The sequence below is a fragment of the Bos indicus x Bos taurus genome, chromosome 14 (genome assembly GCF_003369695.1).
Source record: "Bos indicus x Bos taurus breed Angus x Brahman F1 hybrid chromosome 14, Bos_hybrid_MaternalHap_v2.0, whole genome shotgun sequence".
Taxonomy (NCBI): domain Eukaryota; kingdom Metazoa; phylum Chordata; class Mammalia; order Artiodactyla; family Bovidae; genus Bos; species Bos indicus x Bos taurus.
In genome coordinates this window covers 51678637-51700191 of record NC_040089.1, presented here as the reverse complement: position 1 = coordinate 51700191, position 21555 = coordinate 51678637, and the positions used below count along the sequence as shown (strand labels likewise).

At 30.9% G+C, this 21555-nt stretch overlaps 1 protein-coding gene across 2 annotated transcripts in view; it reads right to left on the bottom strand.

The window, feature by feature from the left end:
* CSMD3 (CUB and Sushi multiple domains 3) overlaps positions 1-21555 on the bottom strand; it is a 1467857-nt gene that overhangs the window by 862227 nt on the left and 584075 nt on the right. The window contains exon 8 of one of the 2 annotated variants that reach the window (XM_027561290.1): positions 5689-5766. The exons of the other annotated variant lie outside the window; for it this stretch is intronic. Within the exon in view, the coding sequence (XP_027417091.1) occupies positions 5689-5766 (78 nt within the window). The remainder of the gene's footprint in view (positions 1-5688; positions 5767-21555) is intronic. 2 annotated transcript variants of the gene reach the window in all.

The following is a 21555-nucleotide window of genomic DNA, read 5'->3' as shown; positions in this document are numbered from 1 at the left end:
AATAAAAAATAAATGTCTTATTTTTCCACTTTATCATCATTATTGCCTAGTTTCATATAAATTTAACAACAGCTGACACTTACATCATACTTACTATATGTCAGTAACTAATCTACACCTTTTGGAGAAGGCAATGGCACCCCACTCCAGTACTCTTGCTTGGAAAATCCCATGGGTGGAGGAGCCTGGTAGGCTGCAGTCCATGGGTCGCTAAGAGTCGGACACGACTGAGCAACTTCACTTTCACTTTTCACTTTCATGCATTGGAGAAGGAAATGGCAACCCACTCCAGTATTCTTGCCTAGAGAATCCCAGGACTGGGGGAGCCTGGTGGGCTGCCGTCTATGGGGTCACACAGAGTCAGACATGACTGAAACGACTTAGCAGCAGCAGCAGCAGCAGCAATCTACACCTTTTACATGTATCAACTCATTTAATTTTCACAAGAATCTGAAAGGTGGCTACTATTATTATACATTTCTTACAGGTGAGGAAACTGAGATATAGAGAGGTTAAAACATATTTCTAAAGTCCTATTTCTACTTTCTGCCATGGTCTAGGTTTCAACCTTGGCAGACTGATTCAAGAAATTCTACTCTTAACCCTTGAGTACTCCATCCTATACAGAAAGTTCAGAAAGGCAAAATGGCATCAATAATTAAAATTCAAAACACTTTTCCAAATATTTTATTTTTCTTCCCTAGTGGCTCAGATAGTGAATAATGCAAAGCATATTTATAATTTTCACCATGTTCACTTAATTAATCCCAGTTCTTAAGATATAATTGTCAAATTACTTTTGTCTATTTGAAAAGTATCTTTCAAACTACTGTTTCTGGATATCTACAATAGGTGAAAAAGTTCCCAATTTAAAATGTGAAGAAAATAGGAAAGCTTCTGCATGATATATGCATTTAAGGTTTTTTAAAGTATTTAAAACTAAAAAAATAAAATAAAATAAAAAAGTATATCATCTATTTTTCTTATATTTAAGTGCATGCTAAGGTGATTCCCTGCCAGGCTCCTCTGTCCATGGGATTCTATAGAAAAGAATACTGGAGTGGGTTGCTATGCCCTCCTCAAGGGGATTTTCCTGACCCAGGGATGGAACCCATGTCTCTTATGTCTCATGCCTTGACAGGTGGGTCCTTTACCACTAGCACCACCTGGGAACACCTTTTAATAATCAAGTAGCATAAAAATGCTGGTTTATTTCTTATATCATATTTCTTATATTACCTCTCTCTTACATTACCTCTCCTGCATTAGCAGGTGAGTTCTTTACCACTAGCACCACCTGAGAAGCCCTTCTGATATTTAGATACTAGATAATTTTCTGTAGCTAGTGATGCCAAGACATTCAAATGAAGTTAGTATCCATTCAATCACCTACTTTCACTAAATAATGCCATTCAAACAATTGGACAAATATGTATCCCTTTTACGTCTTTCAATTTGAATAATAACTTGTAAAAAGAACATGCATGCTCTTTAAAAAATTAATTACATGGACAGGGCCCTGTCTCTTGAAAAGAGCATGACTATGGGAATATTCCTTTTGCTCTGATCTTAACGATAATAATAATACTGTTATTATTATCATTACTACTGCTACTACTAATACAATATGAATCCCTTTCCCCACATATCAGTGGGAAAAAAACAGAGAGGAGAGCAGAATTTTAAAATTTAAAATTTAATTTAAAATTAAATTTAAATTTAAAACTTTAAAATTTAAAGCAAAATTTTAAAAATTGGATGAATTGTCATTTCATGTTTAACATCAAAGTATGTTTGTTATATATGTATTTATAAAATATGCTATAGGAATCTTTTTGCACAATATTATACTATGTTTTAGCTTGAAAACACTATAAAATCAGTCAATATAAGAATGCTGCTGCTGCTGCTGTTAAGTCGCTTCAGTCGTGTCCTACTCTGTGTGACCCCATAGACGGCAGCCCACCAGGCGCCCCCGTCCCTGGGATTCTCCAGGCAAGAACACTGGAGTGGGTTGCCATTTCCTTCTCCAATGCATGAAAGTGAAAAGTCAAAGTGAAGTCGCTCAGTCGTGTCCGACTCTTTGCGACCCCATGGACTGCAGCCCATCAGGCTCCCCTATCCATGGGATTTTCCAGGCAAGTGTACTGGAGTGGGGTGCCATTGCCTTCTCCGCAATATCAGAATAAAATACTATTATTATAAGCAAGTTTTCTGAACCATCCAATTTTATATGGGATATAATATTAAAAAAAAGTGGGCAAGACTAAGTTCAATCAATTCAAATTTTTACATATAAAAATATTTTATTTTATACATTAAAAATAGTTTTTACTTTATTTGCAAATCTATTATCTTTGATAAATAACAAGATATAGATAGAGACTACATAGACTTCAGATACCAAAGTTGGAAAAATAATTTGAATTAGCCATTTAAACAATGAAATGCTTCCCATGAAAACTGTTGCAGTCTCCTAAATCTCTTATTAATTTACTCCTTAGTTAAAAATTAAAGGTGCTATTGTGGGAAGACACACTTTGAAAACGTCTGTAGTTCATGTCCTCTATAATTATGCTCATTTCTGGAAATGCTTGTGATAGAATTGTTTTTTCAAATAATATAAGCTTTATTATTTTTTTTCAAGTGAATGTTTAATGTCAGATAAAAATTGTCTTCTTTGAAAATTTGGTCCTGTTTTAAATAAATGATTCAAAGAGATGAAAACCCAAACGCTTACTTGATAACAAGTATATAATAATGATAAAAAATTAAAGCATTATAAATTTCTCTGTGATCAATAATAGATAATATATATTTTAAACTATTAATAGTTACTAAACATTTAAGGAAAAATTATAGAAAAATAAAATGTAAAATTATATTTGTTTATTACTTTGTGACTATCAAAGAATTGACATAAATAATTTTGTCTTGTTGAAAATGGAAGTATTTATATTCAAAAATAAAAATAAGAAAGCTCAAGGGTATATTTTACCTCCTACATAAGCTGTAATGGATGAATGCAAAATTTATTTTAAAATTATGAAGTAAACATTTTTTGCTTTATGAGTAATTTTCTTATTTTTGTTTCAATAATTGTATTCCCGACAATATAAAGGATTTTTTTTTTAGTTAAAAAATAAAAAATATATATATATATATTTAATTAGGGTTTATTTGTCTCCCCAGACACACTCATGTCTTAATCCCCTTTTGGTTCACCCTCATAATCACTCTACAAGAACAATGAAAATAATATGAATGTCCACTAAGGCAATGTACCAAGTATAAAGAGCTACATATATCTTTTTTTTTTTAACTAAATATATTTGGCATGTAACATGGTTTAATGTTAAGGTATATAGCATGTTCGGAGAAGGCAATGGCACCCCACTCCAGTACTCTTGCCTGGAAAATCCCATGGGCAGAGGAGCCTGGCAGGCTGCAGTCCATGGGGTCGCTAAGAGTCGGACACGACTGAGCGACTTCCCTTTCAATTTTCACTTTCATGCATTGGAGAAGGAAATGGCAACCCACTCCAGTGTTCTTGCCTGGAGAATACCAGGGACGGGGGAGCCTGGTGGGCTGCCATCTATGGGGTCGCTCAGAGTCAGACATGACTGAAGTGACTTAGCAGCATACAGCATGTTATTATGATACATGTAATATAATTGCAGGTGATATAGATTTATATACATCTTAATTCCTTGATAAATCTCAGATGTTCAGTAATAGCCTGATTTCCCCAGGACATGGAAAATTTTGAAGTATGAAGCATATAAAATAACATTTGTTTAGCCAAAATGAGGAAAAGGAAAAAAGTAATAGCTTATAATTCTCCTTAGTTTCCAAAATAAATACATTAGCCACACAAAATATTGAGGGAAAAGTAGTAAACAGAATTATTTAAGTCTGCAAACATTTATTTCATGTTGACATGATAAAACTTGATATGTCAGAATAATTTCATCTAACAAAATTTTTCTGTTCATATTTTCTATTATAATAAAAAATTTTTTATCTCTGAATGTATCAAATAGTTATACTGAAAATATTATAGATTATTTATTGTTCTTAAAAACTAATATATCTGTTTTGAAAATATGTTTTAATCCTAAAAATATAACAATGTAATTATAACAGATTTATGCTGTTGTATGGCAGAAACCTGGTGGTCCTTCTTCCCTGGTGGCTTCGTGGCTCGGATGGTAAAGCGTCTGTCTACAATACAGGAGACCCAGGTTTGATCCCTGGGTGGGAAGATCTCCTGGAGAAGGAAATGGCAACCCACTCCAGTATTCTTGCCTGGAAAATCCCATGGATGGAGGAGCCTGGTAGGTTACAGTCCATGGGGTCCCAAAGAGTCAGACATGACTGAGCTTTCACTTTTCATGGCAGAAACCAACATAAAATTGTAAGCACTATAAGGCAACTTTCCTCCAATTAGCTAACTAAATAAACAAATTAAAATAAACAATAAATCATTATTATGTGACTAAATACTTTGAAATGAACTGTCTAATGCTTTCCAAACAGGTAACCCAATTTGAGGATTTCCTACTTATATTTCCTATGTTTGGTTTCATATTCTCAAATCTAACAAAATGTGAAAATCATATATTAAAATTAGAACACTTTAAAATATTTGATACCAACAAGCTCCAAGTTTGCTTTTGATAATTGCTGTAATTGCTCAATTATGTCACTTACTGTTTCAAATAAAACTCAAATATGGGGGTAGAATCTTTATCTGATATAGTAAGTGATTGTTTTATAAATAGTTTTAAATTCATTTCATCAGATCATTTGGAATTGAATAAAAATAAATAATGCTAAAATACATATATTCACTAAAAAAGAATAACATTTATAAGAATTAATCTTATTTATTATCAATAAGGCATTTTAGAAATCAGATGTGGTGTCATAAATGACTTCTTTCAAAATTTATTATATGTATCTATAAACTACTATTGATTAGTATTGACAAATGCATAGCTCTCTTAAATGTTTTACTGTATGTTCATTTATATTCATATAACAATGAATATTCTAGTTTGATGATTCTTAATCTGATGCTTATGGATGAACTTCAGATGATCTATAAATCCCTGAATATTAAGCAAAACTGTGTATTGGGGCACACATAAATATATGTAATTCAGTTCATTTCATGAGATTTTTCTAAAAAAAAAAATTAATTAGTTCATTTACAAAGTTCTTGACTTAAAGGATTTCTTTAAATTAACTCAAACTAAAGTATCTTTTTCCCGTAAATGAAAAATTGCTATTAAAAATTTTCCCTTACAAAAATAATTATGTTGAAATGTAGATATGTTCAAACAGAAATTCCTACAAGAAATCATCAATTTAATGGTTTTTACTCATTTTTTAATCTCACATACTAGAATTAGAAAACTAGAATGTTATCAACACGCTAGATCAGAGTTTTTGTTTTTTACATTTTGAAACAATCTGAGCTCCAAAGTTTACCACATTAACCTAAAATTCAATATGCATTTAAATATAAGAAAATATTGAATAATAACCATGCATGTTATAAAGATATTAATGCAGTTAATTTGCTAAATACACAAACGTTTTTATAAAACACACAAACAACATAGACAACCACAAACTTCACTCTTGCACTAGAGAAAGAAACAAAAAAAGGAGTACACTCACAGATAGAAAACTTGTTGCTGTTGTCTTTCCCTGGAAACAATTTAAATCCTCTAGATTTAAAATCTATGGCCTTTTTCACTAGTTAAGAAAACAAACAAAAACATGTATCAGGATACACAATTCCAAAATGAAATTCAAGTTAACAAATTTTGTTAGCATGGTATTATGCAAGTTAAGAAACTGCTTTCTTAAGCCTGATATAGGGTACCCGGAAGAAAGTAAAGGAAAAAAATAGCAATTTGATTACTAAGTAGTAAAAATACCAAGCAGTATAAAAATTTTAAAGGTTCCATAGGGAGAATCCTGCATACATATATAGGTACTTTTAAACACTAATGAGCTTTTGTAGAAGAGGAAAAAAAAAAAGAAAAATTAACTATCATAAGTCATTTGAATTCATCTAATTTTATGAAAAATTAAACTAGAAAAATAAAAATACTGATATAAAAGTGGGAAGAATTTAACGAACCTGCTTTTTTAAATAAACTAATGTATTTTTAAAGTAATTGAGCTTAATTTAAATATTAGGACACATTTAAGAAAATGACATCATTGAAAAAACTTTAAATGTATTTTGTTATTTCTTCTGATAAGCATTTCCAAATTTCATAAACACAGCTTTTGAACAATGATCGATGTTCAGACTATATTGTATGAAATTTATGAAAGTGAATCACAACTTTTTGGATTTCATCTAAAATATGTTGCTACTATTTTTGATATTATGATATTAAATCAACATCATAAGAGGCTAGCATATTTCACTGTCACTAAAGCAGGTATGACTGGATTTGCCTAAAGAAACACATAAACTCAACAAAGTAACTTGGAACATTTTAGAAACATTTTTTCAAGTATTTTAGTATTTTAGATGAAAATATTATCCTTTAAATGTAAATTATTTTGTTAACTACAGCTCCTATAAAAGTGATAAACTAGTTCAGAAGACTACTTTCTACTTTATTTAAGTTTTAATGACACCAAGTGAAAAAAAGTCAAAGAAATTTTAATTAAAACCTCACTAATTAAAAAAATGTTATGTAAACTGATCAAATGATACATTTAAATAACAATTATTGTGTTTAAAAACACAGGAACAAGAATGCAAGGGATATATTTAGCTTCCTCAATTATAATTTGAGTTGCTTTACATATTGCTTTTTATGGGGACTACAGATAGAAATGATAGCCTGAAACATTTTGGCAATTAGGTTTTGTTCATTCCATGAATTTGAAAACAGTAAAACTGATTGCTCTTTGAAGGTTTAAAGTGATCATTACACTAATTCCTACTTGCCATTTTACCCAATTAGTTCAAATGAAGGGTATTTTATTGATTTTGAAGGTTTTTTCCTTTTTTTTCCTGGTCACTAACTTTAAAAGTACAAAGGTAGAGACAGAATTCAATGGCTTACTGAAATATATAGTTATGAGCTACTGATACATAATATTAAAAAAAAAAAAAAAAGATGAAAATGATCCTTGAAGTAGGATTTAAAAGATCTGATTCTTTAGTAGCTATTGATTTTGGACAAGAATCTGCCTTTTTATCTCAGTTTTCTCTTAAAATAAGTAGTTAGGACTAGATGACTAGATGAGTGTTTTACAATTTTGAGATTCTTTATCCGAGGCCCTTTAAAAAGAATGGCTCTATCTTTCTCAGGTTATGTTTTTTGTTGTAATCCTCTTACACACCCCAACCCCCAAGGTAAGCTGAAGTTTAGTCCTACTGTTGTATTTGGCTGGTTGCTTTAAATTTAGTTCTGCTGCTTGTAAATTTTCCTGCTATCTGAAAATTATTTTTAACAAAATTTGCATTTTGTATTTTGAGGCATAATTCTAGATTCTCCTGATCTAAACATGAATTATAAGCAGAAATTCTACCTCTACTTTTCTCTACATTATGAAATTAATATTACAGAGGGGTTGCAAAATTTCACAGTATTTTTAGCACATATCTGAAATTCTTAAAGAATAAAGAAAACATGAAAAGATTATAAACTCAAAGAAGAAAGTTGAAAAAGAAAAGTCCAGAGGCTCAAAGAGCTCAGTTACTAGAAATAGTGAATTATGAAAACTACTCTGTGTGAGTGTATGTGCGTGTATATGTGTGTAGAAATGAGGTTTATGTAATGTTCTTACATTTAAACTTGATTATTTGGCTGTCAGGGACAATACCTAGCTAAGAAAATGCCATCTCAAACCAAGAAGTTTTAAATAGCTTCCTGGTTCTGAAGGGACCTGGCCTTATTTTTTAAAAGCATCTATTTATCAATTTTTATTGAAGAAAAGTAAAAAGCAAAATAATAGTTGTAACACAGATGCAGAAGATGAAAAGCCAGGAGAATACCCGTTTTAAGAGATAAAAAGGAGTGAATAGAAATATAATATAAAGTTTAAATTAACCAAAATTTTTAAATATGTTAAACAGTAAACTCATAATTTAGATAATTTTATAATTTCAACACCAAGAGCATATCACATATCTTTTCTTGAATATTAATAAACTGAAAGGACAAATACTGCAAGTACCAATTGTAAGATATGCTCTAAATCATAAATCAGTGAGATGTTAATTTTCAAATATATGCCATAAAAGATATACTTATTACATTTTACAAGGTATATGTATTAAATATTGCCATGATATCAAGAATAAGTGCTGCTAATCATCACATTTATCTAATAAAATTAACCTAACTTTTTCTACAGGTGTATTTCAGCTATAAGCATGTCAAATTTATTTTATCATACAGATATTAAAATATGTTGTATATCATTTTTAAAATGATAAAAGACAATGTGCTGCTTGTGTTGATCTCTTCCACTGTACTGTGAGTTTCTCAAAAGACAGCATTATTGTACTTAAGAGGTTTTTGTTGCACAAGTATATGATTGAATGTATATATGCAATATTGTAAATTCTATTCCACTGAAGGCATTTTGTTCAGATAGTTTCCTTCATTAGTCATGAATTAGGAAGAAAAGAAATGAATGTTCAAGATGAAATATTTTTATGTGAAAAACTTTTTAAATAAAAAAACTATGCATGTTCTGATAAATTTTTAATATATTTCATTAAATGCAAGACATGTAGACATATGCAGAGATCCATCACCTTCATTTTTTTCTGCTTTTCACTTTTCACATGCTAAAAAATTTTGTTCATTTTCACTTATTACTTTTTTGGTTTGATCATGCCATATTTAACATAATGAAATATTTTTTCATAAAATAAATTTATAAAATTTCATAAATTTATATATTTCATAATTTTTCATATTATTTCATAATATTTTATAATATGGAAAATATCTGTCAGAAAGGAATATAGAAATATCTGTCAGAAAGGCTCATAATCAAATCCATCTTTTTAGTTGTAAGCCCAAGACACCAAAAAATATTTTGTTCTTATAATCCTCATTTATGCAGTTTTAAATCACTGTAGAGAATTATCATTGCAGTATTTTCCAGATCAATATTGTTCTGTTATTTTCACAATGAATTTTAATTTATAAAATGGATTTTAAAAACTTACCAAAATACTGATGTTGTTTGGCGTTACATAAACCTCATCTAACTTCCATGTTAATCACCTAAAGTCACTTATTTAAAATTATTAAAGTTACAATGTCTTATTAAAAATAATAATATATGTCCACATATGGATAATGTGCTAGATTTTGTTTCAAATATCAACACTTTTGTGTGTGTGAAGCAGGTGGCATATGAGCTTGTTTTTATGTTAGAGAATCTTCATTTGTAAAAACAAAGTACTGGTGCCACTTTTAACCATGAGGAAACTAACCACATTACATAAATGTACTAAAAGGAATTCAACCATCAGGTGGAGGTTTAGAAAAGATGATCTTAAAGTGTTCCTTCTATCACTGAGCTTCTAAAACGTAGTCATAAAACATTTCATGGCTTCAATTTTCTTATTTTAAAATTGATACACTCTTTACTATATAACCTCAAAGTCACACACCAATATTTTTTTTTATTTCACTGCTATGTATATACAGTGAAAACTTGTAATTTTTGAGAACATTTATCTTTGAAAAAGAAGAAACAGACATGTTTAGTTTTAGTGAGCAGAACATTCTTTCATTGGAAAATACTGTTTTAGATTTGTATGTAATTCCTGTAGAGAAACATTGGCCACTATTTATTAAGTGTTATCTGAACATCTAAAAATCCTTTCATTTTCTACTTAAATTGTATTTAAATACAACAATAAAAATAAAACAAAAGCAAAATTCTGTTTATTTTAATCTTCCAAATTTGAAGTAGGCATCTTGACTATAATTTATCTTGCAAGTTTCAATAAGTTCATTGTAAATCTGTGATTAAGTGAGAGTATAACAGCCCTTCTGAAAAGGAAAATAATTTTTTTTTGAAAGAGTTTGAATCCTATTGCTTGGGGGGTTATTTTTGATTCAACTTCTCAAATAGACGATGAGTTTCTCTCCTTTTAAAATTAGATATATAATTCCTACTTTTTATTTTGAAATAAGTATCATTATGCCTTTATCTTTATATTCAATAAATAAAGTATACTAATAAAATTTTGCCAGTTTTTGTTTTAGTTATCAAAATTAACTAATGTGTGTTCATGTGTGTGTATGTGTGTGTATGTGTTCCAACTTGAGAATATGGCTCATCTCAACATTGACAATAGATCCATTTACATGTGCAGTGAAGAAATTCAATCACTTGGTAGGGATTTTATTACAGATCTTTAAAACAAAGCCTGTTATTAGTAGTATTTCTCTCACTGGATCAGAAGTTGGGAAACCTGTGTTCTAGTCCCATAAGACATGGAACAAGTTGTTTAACTTCTCTATATATTCCTAAGAGACTCACTAATTTACCCATAAGTATTTAGGTATAGAATTTAGAGCAAAGGAAGAAGGAAAGACTAATCAGAAATTTCAATTCTATCTCAAAGATTAAAATTTGTTTAGAGACGATAGAAGTAGTTTACTATGTTCTGAAAGTAAGTTTCATTGGTTTGAAAGTAAATGGTGGCTCCATGTTACAGGCCTACAAACGTTAGCACTGGTTTTTGTTTGTTTTTTCCTACATTCTACACTGGTAGAATACTTCTTCATAATATATGTAACATGAAGGCTGATAATTGATCATTCCATCCCATATTATCATTAGAAGAAGAACGATATGGCAAAACCAATACAATATTGTAAAGTAATTAGCCTCCAATTCAAATAAACAAATTTATGTTAAAAAAAAACTACACTGATGCCAGTAAAAATTAGGTAGTATTACTCTGATACTCTTTACTATCTTTCATGTAAAATTTACCACTAGATATAAATTTCTTAGAAAAAGAATATTAGCTTTGTAAATATTTCTGTAGTGTAATTTTAGAAAGTGACTAAAGGTATGTTGCAAGTAAATCATGTTTCTGGCCTATACAGTAAAAAAGTATAGAAAATTCAGCAGCATATTAGTAAGTGGTTCATGAGTGTTTCCAAAAATATTTTATTTTAGAATATGTTAGAAGAAAAGAAATAATACTGGCTTCCATTTGATAAGAAAATTAGTGGTACAATGAAATATGTTCAAAAACACTGAAAAATCATTTTTAAAGACTTACATTTTAGGGATATGCAAGATCTAAATATTTTCAATTTAAAATGATAGATTAATTAATTTTATAAGAAATGATGAATATTAAATTTTATAACTACTTTAATATAATGAATTTTACCTTTTAAAAATCACTAGAGTTAAGGAATATAGTTTAGATACTTAATATTTTTTAAGTCCAAAATATCTATTTATGCTACCCCACTAGCTTGTGACTAGCACTTATGATCCCCTCTTTTTAGTTGAAAGAGAATTTACAATCATATATTGTGTTATATACTTAGATTCTACAATAAATACCAAGAATCAGGACATGGAAAAGTTCAGTAAATGTTAGCTATTTAATTATTTATAATTTAAGATCTGGTCATTTTCAGAAGACATTTCAATTAGGGATGCACTATCATAAAATTTTTCAACTATTCTGTGTTATGTCTTTTTCACTGTTTAAGGATGTTATACAAATTCATAAATTTTCCCTGGATTTCCAACTTTAATTTTATTTTTTTATATCAAGTTATAAGCCCCTCCAAATCCTTTGGCCAAACTAGTATATTTGGTATAAATGTATAGAACATTCTTAAATGTTAATATATAATCATAACAGTTCTTACAAACATATGTGTAGGTATTCAGCATAATTTATGTCATTCTTGTAACAGGCCCATTTTCATTTTTACAAAAGATTCTAAGGCTATAAAGTATCAAAGTTATAAAAAAAATCAGCCTAAACCATAAATCTTTGAAATCTTATTTTTCAACCACTTCAGACTAAGAAATAAGTCTAAAATTTTAAAAACTGAACCAAGTATAAGTGTGAAAGAAGACATCGTATAAAATCAATTTGCTAATTTTCATAGGTCTTCCAGATTGAATTAATGTTGTTACTTTTTATTCAATAAATAGTGGATGCTAATTATTGGATAAAGATTCTAAAATTTGTATATGGGCTTTCTTCTCTTCAGAAATGGAACAACTTCAGAAATCCATTGCACTTAAGTAGACACCTGCAGATGCACACACAATGCTTGGCGTAACAGGTCTTACAGTTATGGTGTGCAATAAAATGTCAGGATTATAAGAAAAACGTGGGATTTTTATATACTTTTTAGGGATTCTTATAATTGGCATAACAAAAGTTACCATATGGAAACAGTTACCATTAGTATGGTTCACAAATACTTGTAACACTTTTACAACTGTCTCAGCCTTAATTTAATTAAGTTTTAATCTTCATTTTCTAACGGCTTTAAGTGAACTTTTAAAAATTATCTTTAGGTCTACAGTTAAATATTAAGATCCACTCAATTCAATCATTTTCTTATGTACTTTTTTGTTTTGATATCTTATGATTTTTGAATGATAATTATTTTATATATCTTTTATTTTTAATTTTTTCTCTTTTCACTAATTTTACTAAAATATAATTTTACTATAAAGTGTAACATAAAGAATGATAAAATTCAATTTTTCTTTTTTTTTTGTCTGCTTAGAATGCTTCTGGTTTTCACATGAAAGCCTTAGAAAATATGAAGATTAGGCAAAACTTCTCAAATGATCTCTAAAACAAAAATATACCTGCAAGTTTATAATGTTTTTTAAGTTAAAATGAATGAGGTAAGTTTATATCACATATTTGTTTTATACATAATGTCAGAGATCATTTATCTATAGTATAATGCCTTCTAAGTTGAGACTAACTGAGAAAGAAGCCAACTGTTTGAATAAGAGTGACCATGAGTAATGCATATCATAAGCTTGATGGCAGTGGAATATATTCTTCCACTACAAATTTCTTAAGTACACTGAGTAAATTTTAAATAAAATATCCAGAAGATGTTATTACTTTAATGAGCAACAATATTTCCTCTTTCTTCTGATATAAGATTATTATAGTCTATCTAAAGTTCTTCACGGAGGCTTGATATCTCTACCGATTGTTTTAAACAAGCATAGATGGACTCTGACAGTGTATTTGACACAGGGTTATGTTGCTATAATCATGGCTATTGAAGACAACAAAGCACTCTCAGCATAACTTATCTATGTTCTTCTCACAGCCCATCCATACCTTTCCACATCTATTTTATGCCTTGCTACGTGCTTTTCCAGATCTATTCTCCTCATTCTTTGTACATTGGTTGACCTGAATAGGCTACATCCTGCTACACAAACTGTGGCATTACATTAGCAGCACCAACATCAACTAGGGACTTGTTAGAAAAACAGATTATCAAGCCCTCCCAGACTTAATGAATTAAAGTTAGCCTTTAACAAGACCACTATGTAATTCTTATGAACATTTAAATTTGAGATGCTCCAGGCTCTATCAACAGACTCCAGAGAACTCCAGCAGGAAGATGGAGGGAAGAAGGAAAGTAGGATCAGGATTGTTCTGAAAGGCCTCTCTGACTATGCTAACTGGAGATGGGCCCTTAACTGAAAGTTACTAGTCTTTTTTATGCCATGCATATATATCTCTATATATATCTGTCCAACATCTCTCCCTTCCTTCATCCCAATGGGTAGGGAATAATGACAGCCTAGTTGCTTCTATCCTAGGTGCATGATCCCTTGTGGTTCTTTACATATGCTTATTTACAAGTAATCCCTTTGTAAATAAACCTTCCTTGAATTAGCCCATATTCAATAGTTTCCCTACAGACTCTATAGATATACCACTGGTACAAGGAAATCATTAGAGATTTGATTTTTTTCAGATACTATATTAAACATCATCTCTCAATTTGTTTAAAATGACTCTTAAACTTAAATAGATAATATCTAAGTAGAAATAGGAAAGGTTATTGCTCATCATTCTACCACTGGTTGCTTACTTATTTCCTTACTTGTTTTGAAATCTAGAACACACATCTTATGCCCTTTCTAGCAATTATTTCCTCAAGAAGCATAGAGCATTCTCAAGGGTAGAGGATATAAAAAGGAAGTCAAGTGAATTAGCTGGACTGAATTTGGAGAGTAATTGAAACAAAGGTAAAACTGGCAAGAAAAATAAATGTGGGACTAACAGAAACCTAAGATGGACTGGATACTACACATTATTTTAGTAATAACTTATACATGAGATCCATATGAACAGAGGTAAATACAGCTATATATATCAGCAGTTTCCATAATTCTCTTTCAATACTGCATTAGATTATATGCTCATGCTCACTCTGTTGCTTCAGTCATGTCCAACTCTGCGATCCCAAGGACTATAGCCTTCCAGGCTTCTCTGTCCATGGAATTCTCCAGGCAAGAACACTGGAGTGGGTTGCCATTTCTTTCCAGGGAATCTTCCCCACCCAGAGATCAAACCCGCATCTCCTACACTGCAGGTGGATTCTTTACCGCTGAGCCACTAAGGAAGCCAATTAGACTACATATTTTATTTCTAAGGAAATCAGCTATGTAAGAAATTTAAAACTCTGTGCTAATTGTTTTCTTACTTTGTTCACACACCTTTATCCGATAAAACTTTTAATGTAACTAAAGCGTATTTGCTTCTTGTAAAGGCTCCAGAAGAGGGCAGTATCAGTTAATGGTTGTGTGTCTAAAGCATAGGTACTCTGTCCACTGTCTCATTTAAACACAAAATAGCCATTCAAAATGGGATTATTTCCCTCCTTTCTAGATGTAAAAATGGAGAAAGGCAAAGTAGATTGCCCAATACATATACTAGTAAAATACATTCATTCATTTGACTTTAAAACTTCAGTCCTAGCATCAACATCACCACCTGACCATGAATAACAGCATTTCATATATCCAGTCAGAAATAACAACTGAAATATATCCTGGGAAATCACAAATGGACTGGATTAGTTTACTCTATCCACATTATTTTTTTTTAATGCAAAGCTAATAATAGAAAAATTTAAGTAGTCAACAATATCTGATTTTAAGGATGGTTTACTTTAGTATGGAGCAGAGCCAGTTTCATTTACTGAATTTAATACTAAATAATATTAACTATTAACTGATAGTGCCAGGCATAACCCCATGGTGTGAAGCCTCTCGATGTCTTATTTTTAAAGTTTTAAACAGATGAATAAACAAGGTGTAGCAAAAGCCAACTGCTAGGTGAAACTCAAATTACCAAACAGTTTTGTTTTGTTTTTTTAGTAAAATCAACTTTGGCTCATTCCTTTCAAATGGAAACGTAAAGGAGAGTTGATGACTGCCACTGTTCACTGCTTTCCACCCTCCTCACTTCCTGAATGTAAGCCAACTAAATGAAAATTTTCTAATTTGTCTGGACAAAATCAATCTAGAAATCTCTCACACTTTAATTGCATTTGGTATTATGAAGAAATGCCATTTGAAGACAATTTAAAAAAAGAAAAATCAAGCATCAACACTAAAAAGCAACAGTCCATGATTTAGAATACAAATGATTAGATAGGAGGAAAAAAATACACTATGCAATGCACCCCAAACCTAACACCATGCTGTTCTGCCATATATAAAGGTTCTTGTCTTCCTAAAATTGTGAAGCTTAATTGTGTGATTTCACACTGTGCACAGCAGGGTAGCCATATGCTCTAGAAAACTATATGGAGGGAAGCAGCTTGCTGCAAAAGTGGGTGAAAATGCCCCAAAATAACTCTGAACAAGATAAAAATGTCTAACATAGGACCATACTTTCATACTCCAAAAGGCAGAGTCCACTTTGGCACCAGCTTTGAGCACAAATAGAATGTCTAGCCCCTTCAAAATACTTTAACAAGGAAAAAAAAACCACAACCCCACACTCATTGTGACCATCTCATTCACAGGCAAAATAATTAGCTCTGATAACCATTTGGGGAAGCCAGTTACACATAAAATCATTGCCATCTTTGTTCTTTAAAGTTAAGACTCTCTTTCTTTTATGCTATACATATTATTTCCCTTGTTTGCTCATTCTATAAAAAATGAGATAATATGTTAATATAAACAATAAGGTATCAAAACCTCAGATAATAATTACTGGTGAGCATAAAAGTGGGGCTGAAAATCTAAAAAAAATAATACCAGTTATGAAATAACATCCCTGTTACAAGATGACAGTTGCAGTTAATGTGAAAAGATGTATGCTTCCTTAGGCTTAAAGGAAAACACTGGAGTTATCGGAAGTACTTAAAATCTCTGCACAGGAATAACTCAAAAGCATGGCTTGAGGAGTAGCATTGAATAAAACTGTTAAAATGATTATTTGCAGATACATCATATAAGAAAAAAACAAATTTTCATGCTTAATATTGTCGTAAAGGTCCTCAGTAATTTTGGAGTATTTCTATCTAGTACCTTTTAAGAATATAAAATCTGTTACCAAGCAATTTCTAACATTTTATTTTTTCTCTTCTTTCTCCCTAAATACAACTTATTCAGCAAAATATAAAAGTATATTTACTGTTATGAATGACAGTTTTCATAATTTCACAAATGTGATGAAATATGGAAATGAAATATGAAGATGACATTCAATAAATAATTATGTATTTAAATCATAAATTGGTACATTTTGGGACATGGATTTTAATTGCTACAAGTATCAACATTAACACAATTTTCAACAAAATAATATGATTAGGAAAATAGTCAAGAGAACAATGCAAAAAACAACATAAAAGGATAAGATATTGATAAAGAATGCAACAGTCAACATTTATATATAGAATACCCACCTAAATGTTATCAGTTCCCTATGTGTTAAATATATATTTACTCTAACAGTGCCAAAGTTCTTACACAAAAGACTAATAGTTAATTTAATAAATGAAAGTACCTTAAAAATCATACTTAACCAATTTTTAAATGTCATAAATGTTGTATCTTGTTATTATTTATGATAAACATTCATGAACATTAATACATCAAATAAACTCATAAAGAAGGACATGGGAATTTGAGCAGGCTAGTGCAAATTCATCATTTATATAAAATAGAAGATGATGCATATTTATTCAATCATGAAAATTTTTGATTTGGCAATCAATTTCTGTATCCTGATTTTCACTATCTTTTGCTTCCACCTATCATACTTTCAATATTTGAAACATGTTAAGTAAAAGTAAAACCTTGTTTTTTTCTGTTATTTGATAATACATTTAAAAATAATTTTAAGATATGGATTTAGGGTAAAAAAAAGCAATAAATGAGTTAAAATTAGGCTTGAGAATGCTTTCATCAATTATTCATCAATTTTTTTTCCAGTAAAATAGTAAGTAAGGTAATCTTCTCAGTCATTCCTAAGGGTTGACAGAATTAATTATTGTCATTCAGGTTCATCTGGAAAATCCATCTGCTGTAAAATATCCCTTCCACTAGTTAATCTCCCACCAGTATAGTCATTTTTATAGAAATAACTTTTATCATATTATCTGAGATGGTTTATTAACATTGTAAATATTCTAGTGGAGAACAAGATTTCATGGAGAGTGGCCAGTTATCATGTACTGCTGGGTATGTACTGGTCTCTCTCCATAATTATAATCCTCATGTAAAATTTTGCTAATCAGTATATCAGTAGAATCTTCAATCTTGTTAGAAATGCAGAATCTCTGATCCCATCAAAAGCCCATGAAATCACAATCTGTATTTGAGTAAGACTGCAAGATGATTTGTGTACACACTGAAGTTTAAGAATCATATTCTAAGACTTAGACTCCAAAATATGTATTAATCATTAATTGCACATCTGTATACCGTTCTAGTTTGTCTGCCTGCTCCTGCTTACTTAAAATTTCTTATGTGTGTGCATGCTTAGTCACTCAGTCATGTCCAAACCTTTGTGACCCCATGGACTGTAGCCCACCAGGCTCCTCTGTCCACAGGGACTCTCTAGGTAAGAATACTGGAGTGGATTGCTATGCCCACACCCTGGGATCTTCCTGCTAAAATGATGTCTTATAAAAAGTTATATTAGATAATATAAAGTCCACCAATTGCTTCCTCTCTCATTTAGATTAAAATAAATCTCTTTACCTAGGCCTCAAAGCCTATAAAGTCTAATTCCTGACAGTTTCTCAACTGATCTCCACTTTCCTTTTTTTTCCACTGAATTCCAGGCACATCAGGAGAAGGCAATGGCAACCCACTCTAGTACTCTTGCCTGGAAAATCCCGTGGACAGAGGAGCCTGGTAGGCTGCAGTCCATGGGGTCGCTAAGAGTCAGACACAACTGAGCGACTTCACTTTCACTTTTCCTTTCATGCATTGGAGAAGGAAATGGCAACCCACTCCAGTGTTCTTGCTTGGAGAATCCCAGGGATGGGGGAGCCTGGTGGGCTGCCGTCTATGGGGTCGCACAGAGTCAGACACAACTGAAGAGACTTAGCAGCAGCAGCTAGGAACATCAGGCTTTCTTTTTTGCAAGCAAAACTCAAGCTCTTTCTATCTAGTTGTTTTCTCTGCCATTAGGTAGTTATTTGCTTATTTCCTTGTCTTTTTCTCCTCATTTAAATATAAACTCAACGAACCAGGTTTTGTTCAATGTTGTATAAACAAAGGACTAGAATAAAACATGACATGCAAATAGTCAGTGAATTTTTGTTGAAGAAAGAAACAAAGAAAGCAATAAGGAAGAGAAGTAAGGATGAATGTATAGAAGGAAGGAAGAAGGAAGTGAAGAAATAGCAGTAAAAGAAAGAAAGAAAAGGAAAAGGAAAGACAAAAAGAAAGTAAGAAAAGAAAGGAAAGGAAGAAAGGAGGCAGAGAGTGGAGGGGAGAGAAATGAAGGGGAGAGGGAAAAGGAAGGGAAGGGAAGGAAGGAACAAAGGAACGGACAAATGAAAGAAAGTCTTGATAAAGAACCTGTTGGAAATTAATGTTAAAGTTAATGTTGGACATTAACTACCTAAAGTTAGGTCCTCAAATGAAGAGGTTCTGGAACTTAAGGCATATATTTGGCAGTTGTCCTGGTGAAAAATGTTTATATGGCTGAGTTCCATTAACTGGGATAAAGAGAGTACCAATCCAACTATCTTGATGGTAGTGTTGGCCACTTCTATGCTTGCTTTAATTTATCTCTCTCTACAATGAGATAACCATAAAGATAAGTCCAGGTCAGTTCAAACCTCAAGAGAAAATAGAAGATGATGATAAATCGATCAAGTATGAGATCTCTGGATAGACACTTGGATTAGAAGGGATAGTGGTGGTCATATCATATCATTTCAATACTTTAATGCTTAAATACTTTTCAAATACCCAATTTGTCCATCAAGCTATGCTTATATATCTTATCAGTGACTTAGGAATTTGCTGCTTTCTGAAGCACACAATCTATATTTGAACAGAACTCAGTGTTAGAATAGTTTTCTCTATATTTTGTATCTTCCTGTGGTTTCATACACGAAGTTCTAGAACCTACAGCAGAATAGGTTTGATCTCTCCTATGTATAACATATTATAATTTTAAAAGGCATCTATAACTCACCCTAACATTCTCATTCTGTAGAAATTATTTCTCTTAGAATTGACCAATAATTTTTTACTATTATTTTATCTCTATACTTTTCCTTTGAAAATAGAGACTATATTTTAAATTTTATGAACTTAAGCTTATATGCTTAAGCATTGAGATAATATGTGTAATAAGCCCTGATACTTGATAAACACATATCAGTATCCACAAAGATCTAAGTAACCATCCATAAATTAATTTTCTCATGGTGATGCAGCATATGAAGATTAATAAAAAAAGAATGTTTTCAATTTATAAATCTATACTCTATAAAGATATTAATATATAGTTTGAAAATAGGTACTTTCAAACTATTGAAAAGACTTAAACTGTATTTTACATATGGCCAAATAACCTATTAGTGAAAGGCACCTACTAGGCACCCAAGAACTGTTATTTCTACACAATAGAGTTTTTGTCATATTACAGTCCACTGTTTTAAACAAAATGGTTACCTATCATAGTATGTGACTTTTGAAATAAACTGGAAATTCAATGTAGATTGTATATCTGATAGTATGTTGTTTTCCTCTTTTTATTGAGCAATGTAAAACTCAGATGATGTTACTTGAAAAAAATATTGCTTATGATATTTTTTTTTTAATTCCTGCTTTTGTTTGGATTAAAATTGCTGACCTAAAGTTAATAATGTATGCTGAATTAACTGTTCTTACCTTAAAGTTGAAAACAATTAAAAATTCTACTTACAAGCCAGTAATTAAAATAGATTTTCTTTTATGCTGCCCTTAGGGAGCGGTTATACATCATATTAAATTTCAGTTAAATATAATTTCATGTTACATTATGTGCTGTGTTTAGTCACTCAGTCATGTCAGATTCTTTGCAGCCCCATGGATTGTAGCCTGCCAGGCTCTTCTGTCCATGGGGATTCTCCTGGCAAGAATACTGGAATGGGTTGCCATGCCCTCCTCCAGGGCATCTTCCCAACTCAGGGATCAAACCCTTGTCTCCTGCAGTGCAAGTAGATTCTTTACCATCTGAGCCACCAGGGAAGCCCTCCTTACCTTATAAACTAAGTTAAAACCCTGCTCAGTTCTATTAATAAGATCATTAGCTATTATTAAATATACTGGAAGCATTTGCTACACTACATCAAAATAAGTACCATCAATGGCAGGAAATGCTGATGACACATATTTAACTACACAAGATGATACAGTCATCTAAATTTCTAAGGAAAACAATAAAAGAGTGTTTATAATTATTATATATGTATATGGAAACTTTTTAGAAGAATATATTGACACTTTTACATGAAAGTACCAACTACCAAGGTTGCTTATTAACAGCAGACAGGAATTGTCTACATACTAGGGAAAAAAATAAATCTCATTCTACTGTATTATGTAAGAAAAACAATGGTTTAAAAACTTATCTAGAGTAAAATACATTAAATTACTATTTTCAATAATATAAATATTAAACTCTTGAGGAAGAAAACCCAAATATGGTTGTCATCTATATTACTTTAACCTTAATATCACCTAATAAAAGGGTCTTCATGCATTAAGCCTTTATGAACCATGAGTAAATAGAAGGATGAATGAATACTAGTTTATCAGTATGAAGATTGGATTTTCACATGGCCTTTTTCAGATGACAATTTCCTATAAGAAGTAATGGTGTTGTAGTAAATAATCTAAAAGATTCCATCTATTTTAAAATATAAAATCCTAGAAATTAAGGACCCTTTACATAATGTTTTAATCATACTCCATATTTCTTACTAAGTCAACGATGAATTAAAACTCTTGGAGATATAGTAATAAATTATGGTATTT